This window comes from Typha latifolia, chromosome 5, assembly GCF_019914945.1.
Source record: "Typha latifolia isolate L0001 chromosome 5, TyphaL0001v2, whole genome shotgun sequence".
Classification (NCBI taxonomy): domain Eukaryota; kingdom Viridiplantae; phylum Streptophyta; class Magnoliopsida; order Poales; family Typhaceae; genus Typha; species Typha latifolia.
Window position 1 is genome coordinate 16,836,037 of NC_133090.1, and position 17,482 is coordinate 16,853,518.

At 38.1% G+C, this 17,482-nt stretch overlaps 1 protein-coding gene across 2 annotated transcripts; it reads right to left on the reverse strand.

Annotated features, from left to right (window-relative positions):
- Positions 1–467: 467 nt before the first annotated feature.
- On the reverse strand, positions 468–16,612 carry LOC140788302 (uncharacterized). 2 transcript variants are annotated; one of them, XM_073137506.1, is made up of 15 exons: positions 15,373–16,612; positions 14,164–14,293; positions 13,816–14,017; positions 12,019–12,105; positions 11,865–11,924; positions 11,644–11,730; positions 11,258–11,329; positions 10,735–10,790; positions 10,132–10,217; positions 3,497–3,587; positions 3,261–3,418; positions 3,094–3,185; positions 2,682–2,762; positions 1,180–1,253; positions 468–896 (listed from the first exon to the last, which is right to left on the reverse strand). In XM_073137506.1, exons 1-15 carry the CDS (start codon positions 15,944–15,946, stop codon positions 821–823), a joined length of 1,926 nt encoding a protein of 641 aa, XP_072993607.1. In that variant the 5' UTR covers positions 15,947–16,612; the 3' UTR covers positions 468–820. The 2 variants fall into 2 exon arrangements, with proteins under 2 accessions (XP_072993607.1, XP_072993608.1); XM_073137507.1 differs by having other exon boundaries at positions 468–930.
- Between the last annotated feature and the right edge of the window lie 870 nt (positions 16,613–17,482).

The following is a 17,482-nucleotide window of genomic DNA, read 5'->3' on the forward strand; positions in this document are numbered from 1 at the left end:
GGCTTGGTTGGGGTTAGGAGTAGGATGGATTCCAGTAAGTAGGCAATGGTCCATGAAAATATTTATTTTTAATTTACACAGAGAGTGTAGAAGAAAAATGGATGAAGATTTGAAGGGGTAGGAAGGAGATAATAAATAGGGAAAAGGGACGGAGAAATGTAAAATTTTGCGATTTGTTTTTTAATCTTTTGTTTCTGTCTACCTTACCTTTTGATTTATATCTGCCTTACCGCAGATGAAACAGTTCAACTCAACATGTGAGTAGTGATGACTTTCAATTTTATCGAGATGCAAACGACTCCTAAAAAGACGAGAGAATTGGAACAAAAAGAAATGATAAGCTACCAATTATTTACTTTGGGATTTTATTTTTCTCACAAAGAGAAGTATTTCGAAAAAGACAAAAGGAAAGCACAAAAAGGGAAGAAAAAGAATCGAGCAATCTGTCGACCAAGCAATTGTATACGTGGATAAAGAATGACACATTTTTATTCTCAATCGCATCTATGTTCTTCACAATAATGAACAAGAGAACTAACTAATTACACCACCAACAGCAGAATAATTAGTAGTTTTCTTCTGCAGCATATATATATATATATATATATTTAAGCCTTAATTTTCTATGTTACAACAAATCAAAGCTACTCCACTGTAATATTTTCCATTGCAAAATGTTTTCTTCACAAAGGATGCCTTCGGACTTGACCAACGGTGCTGAGTATTCGTAGGTGTACTTGACATGCAGCACCAGTTGCAGCTTCATATTTGAATCATCAGTATATCCCACTTAATTTCTAAAGTAATCTTGTCGGTCTTGTCACACACATCCTTGATCAGTCATAGCCTGCGCAAGATTAAGGAATGCACATATGTTTCCACCATGCACCAAAGCTCTGCACGAATACCACCAGGAACTAGCTTTTAATACTGAGACAAAGGAAACAAGATAATCTTACAATTTCGGAGGAAAAAAAATTTCAACAAGAATCCACAAAGGTCGGTAGTTTTGCATGAATAATAGCAGTAATGAAGATCTACCTATTGGAAGAGCAGCAGCTGAAGCAATAAAAGCAGATGATTTCTAAGCTAATCCAGAGGGAACAGCTTATGGGATTATAAACAATGGGCACAGAAAAGTATGAGGCGATCACATATTATAATCTGGCAAAAACTTACTCTGGATTATCTTTTAAAAACCCATAGTCACTCGCAGCTTTAAGCGATCTCTCATAAGTTTGTTTCATTGTATCCTGTCCCAATCATAGAAAAAAGAAAAGAAAATGATCACTATGAGTCATTACCTTGAAACTTAAATTGATTGAACATGTGAACTTAAAGAGGCTGCTTAATAAGTTATAAATGAAGATAACAGTCTAATATAATGCTAAAGAATCACTACCAATGAAACCAACAGTAAAACTTCAAACTATTGATATCAACTATGGCCGTGCCGACTGGCACGCAGCACAAGGGGGTGCCGTACGACATTTCTCGTAGCAGCTACGCCACTCGCTATCGACCTCGTCGTTGTCGCTCGCCACTGCCCGAGCTTGCGCCACTTGCACCCGCCCCACGACATGAGAGCGAGGCGTCTAGTGTCGTGGTGACGACGAGCAGTGATGACGAGGTCGACGGTAAGGTCAATGGCGAGCGGTGAAAGGTAGAAGGTCAATGATCTCTCTTATTTTGTTCTCTCCCTCTCTTGCGGCACGGTCCATGCCTGTGGCACGACCATCCTTGATTGATATGAATACGATATAAGAGAACAAGGGAAATAAGTAATGAAACTCATTCTACTCAAGAATCCAAACACCAAAGTTTTAACATGGATCTAGTATTCTAAGATAAGTTTATGGTGGCTGCAATAGTAGTGGCCGCACATCAGGGCCTTTCTTACCAACTATGTTGCCTTGGCCTCCACTTATGAGGTTTGATCTCACTACAGGTGATACTATGGGCCAAAATCTTTTACAGCAAGCAACCATCAGCACAAATAGCTAGTAGGTGAACTGCTCGTAGAATATGACATTTAGCAGCATAAATATTAGATACTAGTATACACTAGAGGCCTGCCTTTAGGCTCAAGGCAACCGGTGCAGTGGTGCGGCCTCTTCTAAGAATCCATGGCAGATATAGGCCTGCTGAGCTCTCTGTAACACCAAATTAGGTGCTTTGGAAAACATAGACAAATTACAATATACTATGAAGTATAGATCCAAAGGACATATCACATATGTATGTACCAGACTAATAACAAAATTTGCTAAACTTGGGAATACTTGGTGCATAGGTAAAAGATCCATCGTACCTAACTTTTGTTATGTAGCAACTTTTTAACCTTATCCTAAAAAGAAGGGAAAAAAGGGCATTTTATCCTTTAAGTTGCAGTCATCTTCAATAGTATGGAACTTGCATTAGAAGGTCTCAATATAATCTAGGTGCAATGACGATCTAATAAACTCATTTAAGGTAAAGTCAACATAATTGTAGCTGAAATAGTATCTTAGTATTTTTTTTTATGCCAAGTGTAGCCCTAATCTAATTGATACAAACCAGTAAAGCATATTTATTATCAGGACTGTGATAAATCCATCCATTACAAATATTCTCATATAGCCTTCTATATTAAGTTTTGAGGGAGAGCTAAAGACAAGGTACAAGTATAAGACAGAAGCTACCTGTAATTTGGTCTCAAAATCCTCAGGTGACCACTGCATCAAATTGTACTCATGGTTGAGTTCAAGTTCCCCAACTGCAACCTGCCACCAATTAAAAGAGAAGACAATACATAGATAGAATCTAAACGTAATAAGAACCTCTAGTGAGTATATCTCAAGTCTTCATCTAGATGAAAGATAGCTCTTAATTTAATGACAGGATGTACTGCTGGGATGAGAAGAAACACATAATGGCATAAAGGTTGTGCTGTTAGTCAGATAAAGCATGAAGACATTTATATCACTCAATTGCATCAAGATAACATAAGTTCTTTTCCAGAAGTATAGTATCACATTTTGCAAAGAAACCTAATACATGCATCATATATTGCTCACAGGTAATCACATGATGAAAGCATTAGTAGTACATTACCCCTCCAGCAGTAGCTGCCTTAGCTGGAGCAACCAATACTTTTGCCTTTCTCAAAACGTCAACTGCTTGAGGGGTACATGGCATATTTGAACCTGCTCATTGAAAATAAATACTTAATGGATAGCGAGATATATTATGCTTTAGACATTAATATCTAGCACAAACACCTTCTATTAGCACACGGCAACCAGAACTGACAAGGGCAAGGGCCTCAGGTTGGTCGATCTCATTCTGTGAAGCACAAGGGAATGCGATATCACACTGTTCATTCCAAGGTTTTGCATCCTCAGCGTACTTAGCCCGGGTATAAGATTTTAAATATTCTCTGTAAACAACATGAAATGGTTTTTAAATTCTGCAAATGAACATGGTAGGAAAAATGTGATACACAAATTTTATGCACCTCAAGCTCTTTTGTTGCATCTTTATGTCCCTAAGAAGCGAAAGTTTCACATAATCAAATCCATCTTCGTCAAATAAATAGCCCTTGGAATCTGTACAAGCATGAGATTCATCTTACTAATACATTTAATAGCATCAAACGTGACACAATTTCTTCTTGCCCAGAAGGAAGTAGTCTATAAATTATTTACTTTCAGAAAGCCAAGTTAAACAAGTTATATAATAACAATTTTCTTTTTATCATTACTCATTAAAGATAAAAGTATAAAACATGGGCACGTTACATGAATTTCTCTAAAGTTCACAGTTAATCATTCAAAATTGAGTCCCCATCACCTGGGAAACAAGCATTTGATTGGCATGTCGTGCCATTGGGCAGCACATGCTTGAATTTGTGAGAAAGATATCAATTGATTTTTCCTTTAAATTGATCCACTTACTGATGCTGACCCCATAGGTTTTCCAGATGTATGAAAAGATCGCATAACGAACATGTCGCAGCTTCTTTTTCTCCTTTGTGTAAGATGAAGGCCATGAGGCAGTTAGTGGAAAATTTGCTCTCCCTCCCTCCTCTCCCTCTCCCTATCTCATCATCTCTTGCTGATCTTTGCAATAATTCCAAAGAGCACATCTTAATCCATACCAAATTGCAACAAATAAACAACTTCAGACCTTAGATCATCCTTTCTAAAATCAGTGATCTTTCTAGCTGTGATGTATCCTACTAACTTGATCTGAAGAAATATGGGAACAGACGTCCCTACAATATCCTTTAGTCTTTTTAATCCTCATCCACGATTCTTTATAGTACCTTTAATTGGCTATCAACTTAAGCATCCTCATGTTCAGGATTTACAATCTCAAATGCGAACACTAAACCAGCATCTTCTGTAAATAACCCAACAATACTCATGTTCATATTTCATCCTGTCACTGTGAACAACTGGACACTAAAACTTGCTAACTCCATTCCTAAACAAAATGAGTAAGAGTTTCATTGTGAAGAGATAATAACTAATAAAGCACATCAACTGAGTCCATGTTCCAAGCTAGATGGATATCACAGCCCATTCAAAATTCAACCAAAAGCCAAGTGTCTAAGATGCACCAAGGCCTAAACTTGGTTATAATTAAATTGGAGGATGCCAAAATAGTTTGGAAGGACACCACATTCTCTGCGCTGGACACTTCAAGTTATGGGCTGAAATATTCTAGAGTGCAGTAAGACAGCGGCTGGGATTTGGAGGGTGGAGAGCAGTTTTCCTTGACTCCAAACCATCCTATTCTAACAGTAGCCTTGAGGACCTTACAATTTTAGAATCTTACAGCCTTTGTTAACAATGGGATACTCATGTCTCAGGCTGTTTGGCTGCTGGACTATTGCAGCACTGCTGGTGGACATAGCCGTTTGCAGCAGCCTTCTTTGACTTTGCTAGGCTGCTGCAGAGCTGGGAGTTGAGGAGAGCAGCCATATTTGATTTTAAGAGGGAGCCACCTTGCCACTTGCAGCAGCCATGAGTGTAGTCTCTACTCCTTTGGGCGCAGAACTAAGGGGACAGCATGCAGAATTCTAGACTGCAGGACAGCCACCATGTGTTGAGCCTCCCTTCTCAATTTCACACCTCCAACATATTCCACCTTCACCTCTATGTAAAAGCATGTGTGCCTCATTGTAAAGGACTCTAATTTTTGTGTATTAGAGCTTTGTAATAAACTTGTATAAGCTGAGAGCTAAAGGATTAAAGAGAGAGTTCTATTCTAATTCCTGCTATATATTTCTCTTCTCTTGTTGTTGTCGCACTCAAAATTGGGAGAAGGCTAACCTTACTTTGAGAAGAAGGTATAGTGTTGCATGGACTCGCAGCTGCTAAGTCTGCGACAAGTTGTATCAGAGTTGCTGTGATCTATTGTTGCAATGCTGCCGTCCTTCGAAACTGCCATTGTTGATGTTGTTCCTAAATAAATCAAAGAAATTCTTCCAAGCGTGGCAAGAGCAAAGGCCCTACAGAGACGTTGTGCTCCTGAAGACTCGCGTGTCCTCACTTGCTAATAGCCTTGGACGTGTGGACAATTGGCTAAAGCTGCTGGACGACCGCTATATCGGCTTTGAAAAGCACATGCGAGCTATGAAGGAAAGTGTCCAAGCTGCCATGGGCACATTCAATGCCTCTTTTCACAACATGAGCATGGAACTATACCTCAAGGCATTGCGGTTTGAGGAGGGCAAGGAGGTCCAGACCACATCCATATATTTCATTGACGATTGCTATGTTGTGGTGGCATCGGCAAAAATCAAAGGTATTTGCCATATCGACTTGGGGAAAAACTTGAAGCGTGAGCTCAATATGCAATTTTTTCTTGGAAACGTCGATTTCTTAGCCTGAAAGGACTTGCGAAGGATGAAGCATAATTTGACTCTCACCGTCTAAGTCAAAGAGTTCACCCATTTGATCTTATCAATCTCAAACATATTGAAGGACAACCACGTGTTCTTCCTCGATGGGCTGCAGAAGTAGCTACATAAGGAGTTGGTAGCCTAAGGCATCAACAATCTCAACATCACTATCCCCACCGCTGAAAAGCTGCCCGAGTACGAGCGAAGTAGCAGCCACCTTAATAAACCAAAATTGTCAATATTTGGCCATGGCAACAGTAGTGTAGATGTCTGCAAGGAAGGTGCCAACGAGACCTTCATGGGATGCAATTGAGAGTCAACATATCAGCCCTAAAGCCAGTAGATTTCTTGTTATGTTTGTGGGGAAAATTATGGGCATGTGACTAAGACGCAACAAGCTAAGCATTATCCAAATCGCGGATGAGGATAGCAAAGAAGAGTTGACAATTGAAGAAATCCGATGTGTCAACACCATCTAGGGACAAACCTGCGATGGCAAGCCCCTTGAGTGAAAGGGACTTATGTATGTTTGCATGACAATGAACGGTGCAGCCACTCGAGAGATGATTGACATTGCCGCAACCCACAACTTCATGTCCAACACAAAGACCAAGTGGCTTGGCCTCAAGCTAGATAAGAAGGACAACCGAGTGAATTCAGTGAACTCTGATGCTCGCTCAGTCGTGAGCATGGCCAAAGACGTCGAAGTCAGCAAAGCCTCAACAAGTTCTAGTTGATCCTTAGCTTAGAATTCCCAATTGCTGCCAAAGTTGTGCTCATGGCGCACCTTGAGCAAACCAACGAAACTCATCTCCTCAAAATGAAGGTGAAGGTGTTGTTAGCCCTACAACTAAGATGGTGAGTCAAGGTGAGGCCATGCACCTTGCTACGCACAACTTCAAAAACGGAAGCCTTGAGAAGGTGATTATCCCAGTGAAAGATGTCGATGTCCTTAGAGGGTTCAAGGACGCGTGCCAAAGGAGTTGTGGCATCGAGGCGGAGCTCGGTGAGCAACCAATAGCAAGGATACTCTATAAAACAACACCTCCAGAGTTCAAGGAGATACGGAGGACGTATAAAGCACTGTTGGATGCAGGCCTCATCAACCACTAAAGAAACTATGAAGTAAGGATCCGTATATGAGGATACGGCACATTTTTAAAATAATAAATATGATACGTCTAGGATACGACAATAAATAAATTATATATAAAAAATTATATCCTACTGATAACCTATACATGTGTATGTGCAAAAAGAAATTTATATTCTAATGACAATCTACGCATAACATTGCATTCAATATTTCAATATACCTCTTATCTACAGAAGCATTTAATAGCAAAAATGATAGTAGATATCAAAGACAATTAGACAAAGTAATCATGTAAATGAGTCTATCTGGAAAAAACTGTGAGTGAGAGAGGATTAATTAAACTGTAATACTTAGGTAACCATATCAAAATTAAGTAACCATACTTAATCATATAATACTTAAGTAACCATACTAAATTATATAATACTTAAGTAACCATATCAAAATTAATTAAACTGTAAATTAGACAAAGAAGAAAATTCCAGAGAAGAAAATCTACACAATTTTAGAGAATAAGGGAGAAAAAACTGAGAAAAGAAGAAAAAAAAATAGGAATGAAACTAAAAACAAAATTTGAGAAGGGGAAAGTGAAAGAAATCAGATGAAAAAAGTTTTAGAGAAGAAATTGAGAAAAATAAAAAGAATACCGCCATGAGAGTGAGAGAGGAAGATTGTCGTTGCTGAGTGTCAAGTGAACAGTGTCGACGTCGGCTGGTTAGTCGAGAGAGATGGGAAAACGGGGATTGTCGTCGTCATCAAGAGAGAGGGAGAACGGTGTGGGCTAGGGCACAAAATATTTGAGACAAGAAGAAAAACAAAAGGGGGTAGGGGAGTAAGTCAATAGCTTAATGGGCTTATAAAATTAAACCCACGCAATTACTCAAATAAACCCAAAATGTATCTAAAACGTATCCCACCATATCCACCCCGTATACGAAATAAAAATTAATTATTTTAATTCAGGATACTCTAAAAACGTATTGGATACGTATCCGGCCTGTATTCATATTCGATATGTATCGAATATGGATAGTTACCCCATATTGGGGTATCCGTGCTTCCCAGCAAAGATACAACACCAAGCGATGGTGCGGGTTCAAAACCAGCCAAACTTTCCGCATAGAGCAAGATGAGACGTGTCTGGATCATCTATGGCAATGGGCGGTGGTCATTTATTCTAGTTGGGTGGCTTGCAAAAGATCCTCATGAAGGACAGCCACAAAGCCAAGACGGCAGGACATTTATGGCCAAAGAAAACACAGTCGCTGCTGGAAATTGCAAACCAAAGGCGCAATGGAGCAACGCACTACAACCTATTCGAGCAAGGACCGGGCCGATAATCATTTATGCGTGAGATTAATATTATGCATATGACTAATATGAAGTTATGAACCTTTAGATTAAGATCTAAAGGCTCATAATGTTACTATATTGGATCTTATAACTTCGCTATTGAACCACGCCTTATTTCAACCTTGGTTCAAGCCTAAATCAAGCCTGATTAGGCTCGCTATAAGTTTGAATTGGTTCAAGCTTAAAATTTGCTTATTGATTGGCTTTTTACTCGAGCTTAAAATTGGCTCAAAGGAAGCTTGAATAAGTATTTCAAACAAAACTTGTTCTATAATTAGGCTTGAAAGTAATTTCAATTCAACCTTGATCTAAGCTCGGTTTGGTTACACCCTAGCAGCCAAGACGTTTGCGCCTTAGATAGGAGAGAATGTCACAACCCATTCAAAATTAGACCAAAATGTCTAAGATGTACCAAGGCAAACTTGGCTGTGACAAAGTTGGACTTCAGGAACACCAAGATAATTTGGAAGGACACCACGTTTTATGTACTGGACACTTCAGCTTATGTGCTGAAGTACTCTAGAGCATAGCAGAACAATAGTTGAGATTTGAGGAGTGGAGAGCAGTTTTCCTTGACCTCCACGCCATCCTACACTAGCAGCAGCCTTGAGGGTTGTTGGCTTACAACTTGAGAACTTTGCAACTTTTGTTGACCAGGGGACACTCATGCCTTGGGCTAATTAGCTGGACAGTTGGTGGACAAACCCACTTGTAACAGCCTTCTTTGACTTTGCTAGGTTGTTTTGAGCTAGGAATTGAGGGGAACAAATGTATTTGACTTTAAGAGGGAGCCACTTTGCCACTTGCAGCAGCCATGAGTGCAGCCCTCTATTCTTTTCGGCCCAAAACTCGGGGACAACTTAAAGAATTCTGAGCCCCCTTCCCCCCTGTCCTTTTCACACCTCCAACATATACCACATTCACCTCTATATAAAAAGACGTGTCCCTCATTGTAAAGGATTCTGATTTCTCTGTATTAGGACCTTGTAATAAACTTGTGTAAGCTGGGAGCTAGGGAATAGAAGAGAGTTCTATTCTAATTCTGGCTGCATCTTTTCTCTTCTCTTATCGCTGTTGCACTCAGATTTAGGAGAAAGGTAGCCCTACCTTACGAAGAAGATAGAGCGCCCCACGGATTCACAACTAACAGAAGGCTAAATCCAAGACACAAGTCTGAAGACAAGATATGCAAAATGTATCTAGCTTTTATAAGCAAGTCTCATTGTCAAAAGGCATACCGCAAATTTCAAAAATGAAAATACTAATAACTTTCTGTAACTCTTTATTCTATAATAACAGCTAAACACCATGATAACTCAATTATATAATACAAACACTATTCATCAAAATTACATCTTATATTACACACTAACATAATTACTAATTTACCATTGATATCTATCATATCAATAATTTATATCAAATCAAAAAATATTCATGGTAATTTTATAAAAAAAATAAAATATTTTTTCTCATCTTTTTCTTTACTTTATATCACATTAAAGATAATTATTATACTTTTATTTCAGAATACAAATGAACACAATAATAGTTATTTCTAGAATGAAGAACTTATTTTGAGAATAACAAAGAGGAATATATATTCTAGAATTAACCTTATTCCTGAAGTATACGAGGCCTTAAATGAACACAACCAAATTGAGAATATATTGCTCTCATGAACCGATTAGAAGTGGCAAGTGGTAACACTTTGAATTGCTAGCAGATCGGCATAAGTCCATGAAAACTTTCTTCACAAGCAAGGGAACCACTGTCAAGCAACAAGTATTACCTGATATAGTTACCGGGATGGCACCGCAAGAAAGAAGCTTCTCCAAGACATGCATTGCTATCTTCCCTGCACCACTTACTACACACCTGTACAAGAAGAATAATAACTAGTAATAGAGAAATTTGAAATTAAGATGTACCAGTACCCTAATTTTGTAAGAGATGGATAATGATAGGTTAATGCATCATTTAAATTAATAGTACTTACTGACTCTGACAAGGTTTTAAGAAGAAGAAATTACTATTGCTAAATTGTTCATAACAATCAAAAAAGAAAAGACACCCATATCAAACACAATAATATATAAGCTTGCGATTAGTATACACGTTGACACCTAGGTGTCTAGCCGGAGGAGTCACCAAGACACCTAAGTAGTGAAGTTGCCTAAATAGCATATGTTAGATGCTTATTACTCTATTTATGTATCAATTGTATGCCTCTTATCAATGTTTGAATAATCACTCCCTAAGGTTCATTGGACATAGTTGTTCATTGTTATCCAACTCTTCATTATGACAGATAATCATGTACGCCTCTAATCAATGTTATAGATATGCAATTTGATATTTATCTCCTAAAAGTAAGGTGTCAGAATATATAAACCTCAATCCTTTGAGTTCCTTGTTCATCTCTGCCAGTATAAGACGTGCAAAAAATACCTGTGGAAGTAAAAGGACAAAATGAGAGGGAAGATGTTTAATTCAGTATTTGTATTGTAAACCCTTCAATGCATTTTTCTATTTTCGTCCTTTTAATTGAAATGGTTTAAATATCTGATTGTTGATTAGCACAACCTGATTTGAGAGGTATCCACTAAAAAAATGATGCACCCATGGATATCAATGTAAAAAACAGTTGTTATGAGGAGATACGTACAAATAACAAATTTAGAGAGACAATCATGCAAGAAAGAACGGGTTGAGGTGTATAAAAGAAAATAAACAGGTATACACAAAAATAAGAAATTTTTGAAAGGTATTATACTATTATTACAATCCAGACAATTAGCCTAACCAGAGAAGAATAACAGAAACCTTAATTTCTGGGTCGGTAAAACTAAAAGACTAAAAGAGTCAGTTAAAGTATAAAGATCCAGAACTCTATAATTGTTCAAAAAGTAACATACCAGTCCATATCCAGTAGCTTCAGTCCGAAGGCTAGAACCTGACCAGAATATCTTTGGTCCTGTAAAACTTCCCTGCATAAGCATAAAAACGAAATCTGAAAATAAGAGATAAAATTATTTACTTGTAATAAGACATAAATAGTAACAATAAGTATACTTTGTAGTTACATGCAATTATAAGTGAATACATTGGAAGAAAATTTTAATTCTTGCCTCTTTTTCTGCCAATTTGCTACTAGAAATTGAACTACTTGGTTAGTTTCTTAATCTGTCAACGGTCTGGTAATCATAAGTGAGAATTACTAAGAAAGTACTGCACTTCTTCAGAATAATGGTCTATATGAGTTTAATAGTTTTATTGCTTCTCCCAGTGATGGCCAATATACCTGGAAATGTCCAGCAAGGCGTCTATATTGTCCAAAAAGATAACCCATTTCCCTAGGACCAACACCTATATCCTCAGCAGGAAGATCCTACACGAACATGACATCAGAACATTAGAGCTTTATTTCCAAAATTGTTTAACAAGTATGCCACTTCATAGAAAGGCATTCATGAATAGACTATGATTTGACAGCCCATAGATGAAAACAAAATAATTCTATACCTGATCAGGGCCCAAGTATCTGTACAGCTCATCCATGAAACTTTGACAAAAGCGCATGATCTGGCAGTATTTAATATCCTTGTTAAATTTTCCTGCCGAATGAATGGTGTGATTTTGTCCCAAGAAAAAAAAAAACCATGCTAATAGCCAATACCTCATTTTCACTTTTTCCCTTTGGATCAAAATCACTTCCTCCACCGGCACCTCCAAGTTTATAGAGTGATAGAGCATTCTTCAAAGTCTGGTAAAGCAAGAATTCAACAATAGACGACTACGTAAAAAGGAAAATAACAAATGAAAGCCAACATAGAGGACAATAAATATAAGTATCACTCCTCAAGAGGTTGTCATGGAAACAGCAAATACAAGATTGCTGAAAAGCACCTTGTACATGATTATCAAGGACAGTAGTGCCTTGGAAATAGAATAAGAGCATTTGATGATCCTTCTGCCTATGCTACCAATTTCATCTTAACTCTCTTTTCCTAGACTCCAACTAAAACAACAGAAAGGGGCAGAGTATTGGAGATACTGATACTTTCATCAGAACAATAATTTTACAGCAAAAGGAGGATATATCACCATCCTCCGCAAAGCCTTTTCCCAAATATATAAGTCGGCCAGAGCACAACTCAACTTTCAGAAGGGGGGGCGAAGAAGGGGTTCAAGGAGGGGTGCAATTGCCCCCACTCAGTCCATAGTATTTTTGCTCAAGCAAATACTAATTTTACCATTTATACTTAACAATATATCTTAATTAAATTAGTTGCATAATTAGTTACAATAGAAGAAAAAAAAGCAAGTCGCGTCACATGACTCTTCTAAGTTCTAACTCTCCAAGTGGGTTCCTTTAAATTTTTAAATGTATTTAAAAGTGGGGTTCAATTCAAACATAATTTTAAATTTTGATCAAATCCTAAAGGACCAACCTACAAATAAAAATCAAATAGATGCTTAATAACATTTTTACATCTTAGAATTACTAATTTATATAGTTAAATTAAGAAAATTACATAAAATTTAATTTTTACTTTAATGTCGATAAGATTTTGTTTTAATTATTAAATAATAAAACCTTTCAGATCCTGTATTGAAAATTAGTATATCTATTTAGTGAAATTTAATAAACTCTCGCGGAAAGAAATATAAATTTAGAAAAATTTACAAAGATAAGTTATTTTATATTTTTATACTTGATAATTATTATTGAACATTAAACTCGGTTTGTAATAATAATATTTTTTACTGTTTTTGAATAATTTAAATATAACTATTTTTTATCTGAGTGAGTTAATATGACTTTATAGTTTGCCCCTTCCCAAAAATTCTGGCCCCACAACTGTGAGAAGATTGCTCGAAAAGTGGCAATTTCATGCGATTGACTGTCAACCTGGCATTGAACAGTTGAACCTCCCTGGGGTCAAATTTTTTGATAACATCACACTAGGCAAGAGAGGGGATTATCATGAATTCTGTAAGTCTTTGATGTCTAGACTTAGAATTGCAATTTAGGCTCATGAGATCTAGGGAGGCAAGATCCAGAAGTTCTTTTTTAGAAGTACAAAATTTGAAGAAGAAGATGGAATATAAAGAATGAAACCTGATCGACTTTCAAATAGGGACCTAGTGAAATATTGCATTTCACCTAAGGGATGAGGGAGATATTGCATTTCACCTATTAATCCAATTGTTAAATACTTAATATAAGCTATGGTACTAAAACAAAAGTGTCGTCTAAATGAAAGCTTAATCAGAAGAACATACAAATATACAAGCATGAACAGAGTTCCTTTACTTTACTCCTATGAAAAGAATCATCAAGGAATCAGATATTTCTGATAATTCTGGTCTAGATTATGTATCTGTCCATTTCTTCACAAAGCTTAACACTAGTTGCAATACTAAAGAGCAGCATGCTGGACATATATGGATGAAGCAAAACTTAACGTACCTGCTCAAAACCAAGAAACTTGGCAATACTTAAGTTCATGGACGGATGAAAACGAAGGCCACCCCTACAGGGACCCACCACTTGGCTAAATTGTACACGGAAGCCTCGGTTTACATGTGTTTCACCCCGATCGTCAACCCATGGCACTCTAAATACAATTGACCGTTCAGGTTCTAACAACCGCTCCAAGATGTGAATATACCTGAAAAGTTGGGCAAAACACTGATTTGACTTGAGATATGATAAACATATTTTACTTCAAATGGGAAAAATCCCATCAATTTTATACTTCTACAGTGTATCAAAATAAATCATTTAGGGGGGGGAGGCAAGGGAGAGAGAACTTACTGGTTGTTCTTCACCAACACAGATTCTAATGAATGAACCACTTCTTGCACAGACTGTATGAATTCAACTTCATGAGGATCCCTCCTCAGAACAGATTCAAGAATTGAAGCAGCAGTTTTTGACATTAACGCTTAAATGTTTTATCACAACAAAAAAAAACAACAGATTAAAATTTAGTACAACAATTGGCATAATAATTGAGCAAATCAATTGATGAGAACAACTCTGAAACCAACTAAAACCCATGAGGAAGTTCAGGATACTTATAGGATAAATTATCTTTGATGATGAAATATGAAAGAAACTAAGTCATAACATTGTTAATTCCTGATAAGCAGTGCTGAACGATTGAGTACTTCGGTTGCACTGTAGTTGAAGACTTCGAGTATCCAATATTTTCTTTAATTTCTGATAAGATGCAAGCAATGATGAATGATGAATGTGAAAGTGCAAAATAACAAAGGTTTCGAACATTTTTATGGGTCCTCCTAGGTTCCCAAAAGGTCTCCTATTAATGTCTAAACTCTAAACAAATTCCACTGATCCTTGGTTTAACCTGGGGAGATTGAAAGATAGCAAGAGAGGAATTAGAGGATATCTAGTTACCTCCTTCTATCAAATATTGAGCATCTGGTGTGAGTCCAATCATAATTCCTCACCCATAGCTCAACATCCTAGATGAATGACTTATAGGTTCATTCTCAAGATCTGATCAACAGTTTGTGTATGTCAAGGTAGTCATCTATCAAACAAAATATCTGTGCCATCTGTGTAGAATGTACTTATATATGCAAAAAGATGATAGACTCATAAAGAACGAGTATACCTCATGACTGTTGATACTTGATACCATACAAGATGTAAACTAAATCCAAATTTATTTGATGAATACTAAATGAATGAAGTTAGATGACAAGTCATATCATTTGGAGAAAAAAAACTCATAGTCAAAGCTCTAAAAATTATCTTCATGAACTGCAGAGCAACAACTTAATCAAATGCCTCTCTCAATGACTTGGTGTACTAAAAGCAAAGTTGACCCTTATTGTATATGTGCTCAGAAGTGCAGTAAAATATTTTTCACCAAAATTACTGTTTAACTTGTAAAACTTTCTAAATGATATGTCAGTAAATGCAGAGGCATCATGGCGGCATCAAGCAAGAGAATGCAAAAGAAGTCGTGTCCCATGCATAGGACAACACACTAACCTTTTACATAAACAGGCCTCTCAATGACGGGCTGACTTTTGTCCTTAGATGCCATCTGAAGCCTAAGAGCTTCCTTATGAAGCAAGCTATTGTTGTGTTCTTCCAACGCACTCATCTGCATATTTCTACTTCCCTCGTTCCCATATGGATTTCTCCTATGCTTCCTGCCATATTCTTTACAAACTGAGCAAAATATCCTACTTGTGTTTTCATGTACATCTACATAAGCCCATTTGTAAGTGTCCGCCCACTCCTCCCGCCACTTTTTCACCACTTTCTTCTTTTTCTTTGCCTGAGGCAGCTTCAAAAGGTCTTGTTGGTCCTCATTAGCTGTGTGTGAGGCTAAAAGAAGGTGCTTATGGTCTTCTTGTTCTTCTGGAGCACCAGAGTCTTGTGCAGGTACACCGACAAGGGTGGTGCTGGAAAATGAAGGGTCATCATCGCCAGGCCCTATCTCCAAATCGATTTCTTCCCCTATCCCCCTAACCACCAAGTGATGGCGCTGGGCCTGGCGAAGGAGATTAATCTCATCCATTGTGGAGTTCATCTCTATACCCCTCCCTGATGCCAACATCCAGACTAAGACATGCAACCACACAGCAAGATTCTCACGCTTCCTTCAAACTGAACGGCCTCCAATCTCCTTCAGCTGAAATAAATACAAGTATGATAACCATGCTACTGAATGAAACAGAGCCCCAACGAGAACCCCCCAAGACCAAATCCAGCGAGAAGCTTGAGCAAATCCCACACTACGGTTGTCATTTGCGGTGCTGAGTGCAAGTTGCACAAAATAGAACACGAAAGAACACCATTTCATGCACCGAAAGATAGATTTATCAGCATCAAACCCACCAAAGGACACAATTTACCGCTCTTATGTAATCAAAGAACGTGCCCTAGACTTTCAATCTGCGTCACGGCCAGCCTAAGGTCTTGTTGTTTCAGAGCTGAGCTATCTCCTAGTGGCTAAAATAAAGCTTCCTATGGTCAAGAGACCCCGGACGAAGCTATAATTAAAGATTAGCAGCAAGAAATTGGATCGAAGAAAAGGGGGATGACGGTCGAATTAGGGAAAGGCAAAAGCGTCGAGTTAGAGGAGGAGGAGGAGAAGGAGGAGGAGGAGGAGATCGTACACTTCCGGAATCCGAATGGGAGAGAAAGTGATGGGGGAAGATAGAAAAAAAAAGGCGCAGGTAGGCTTGGTGGGGTTTGTGGTAAGAAGCGATTAGGCAAGGACGCTACCGAGTGATGCAGCCCCAATCTACCGCGGCGGATATGGTTGGTGTTCGTGTTCTACCATTGTGGATCCATAATTCAACAGTGATGAGAGCGGGGATTCGGTGGGCCGAACAATTTGGGCCGCTCCGTCCGAATAACTCATTAACATATCCGTCGTGCTCACATTCTAGGATTACATATAACTCATTGACTTTTTCTCGTCATCAAAACACCCTTAAAACTTAGTGGAGTCAACTCTATCAAAACTATATTCTCTCTTCTACTCTTTCCCGTAAATGGTCCGTGGCTTGGCTTGCCCTTCTCCTTTCACCACCCAAGTGGCTAAGCAGAGAGAGACAAAGGCCTTTTCCCATTACCCCTTTTCTCCTCTCTATTTCCTCCATTATTGTTGTCCTTATCTCATCCTTCTCTTCAAGGTTTGCGATGAATCTAAGCTTTATCACTGCTCATATGATGCAATTGTCATCATCGATCTTCTCTACCGCTGCTATGCCTCTAGGTCGTGCTCATCATCGTCGGATCTAGCCCCACTCTTCTCCTCCGTCCACATCCATGTACGACCCCCACAACCTCATCCTCCTCCCTAATGTTACTAATATATGTCCTTCGGCATAACTTCTACTCGATCCCTTTACATCTTATTGCCACGTATCAGATAGCATCCATCTCCTCTATTCAAGTGTGATTGTCGTAGTATTATTAGTTGTCATGGTCGTCGCCATTTTATTGATTTGTCACTATTTTTTTATTTTTATTCTGCTGCAATGATTTATATGTCTATATGTGTTAGGTCTTCCGGCGGTGCCAACGAAATCATTTGGACTCTTACCCATTGAGTCTGTGTTTTTGCCATGATTAGCTCAATTAA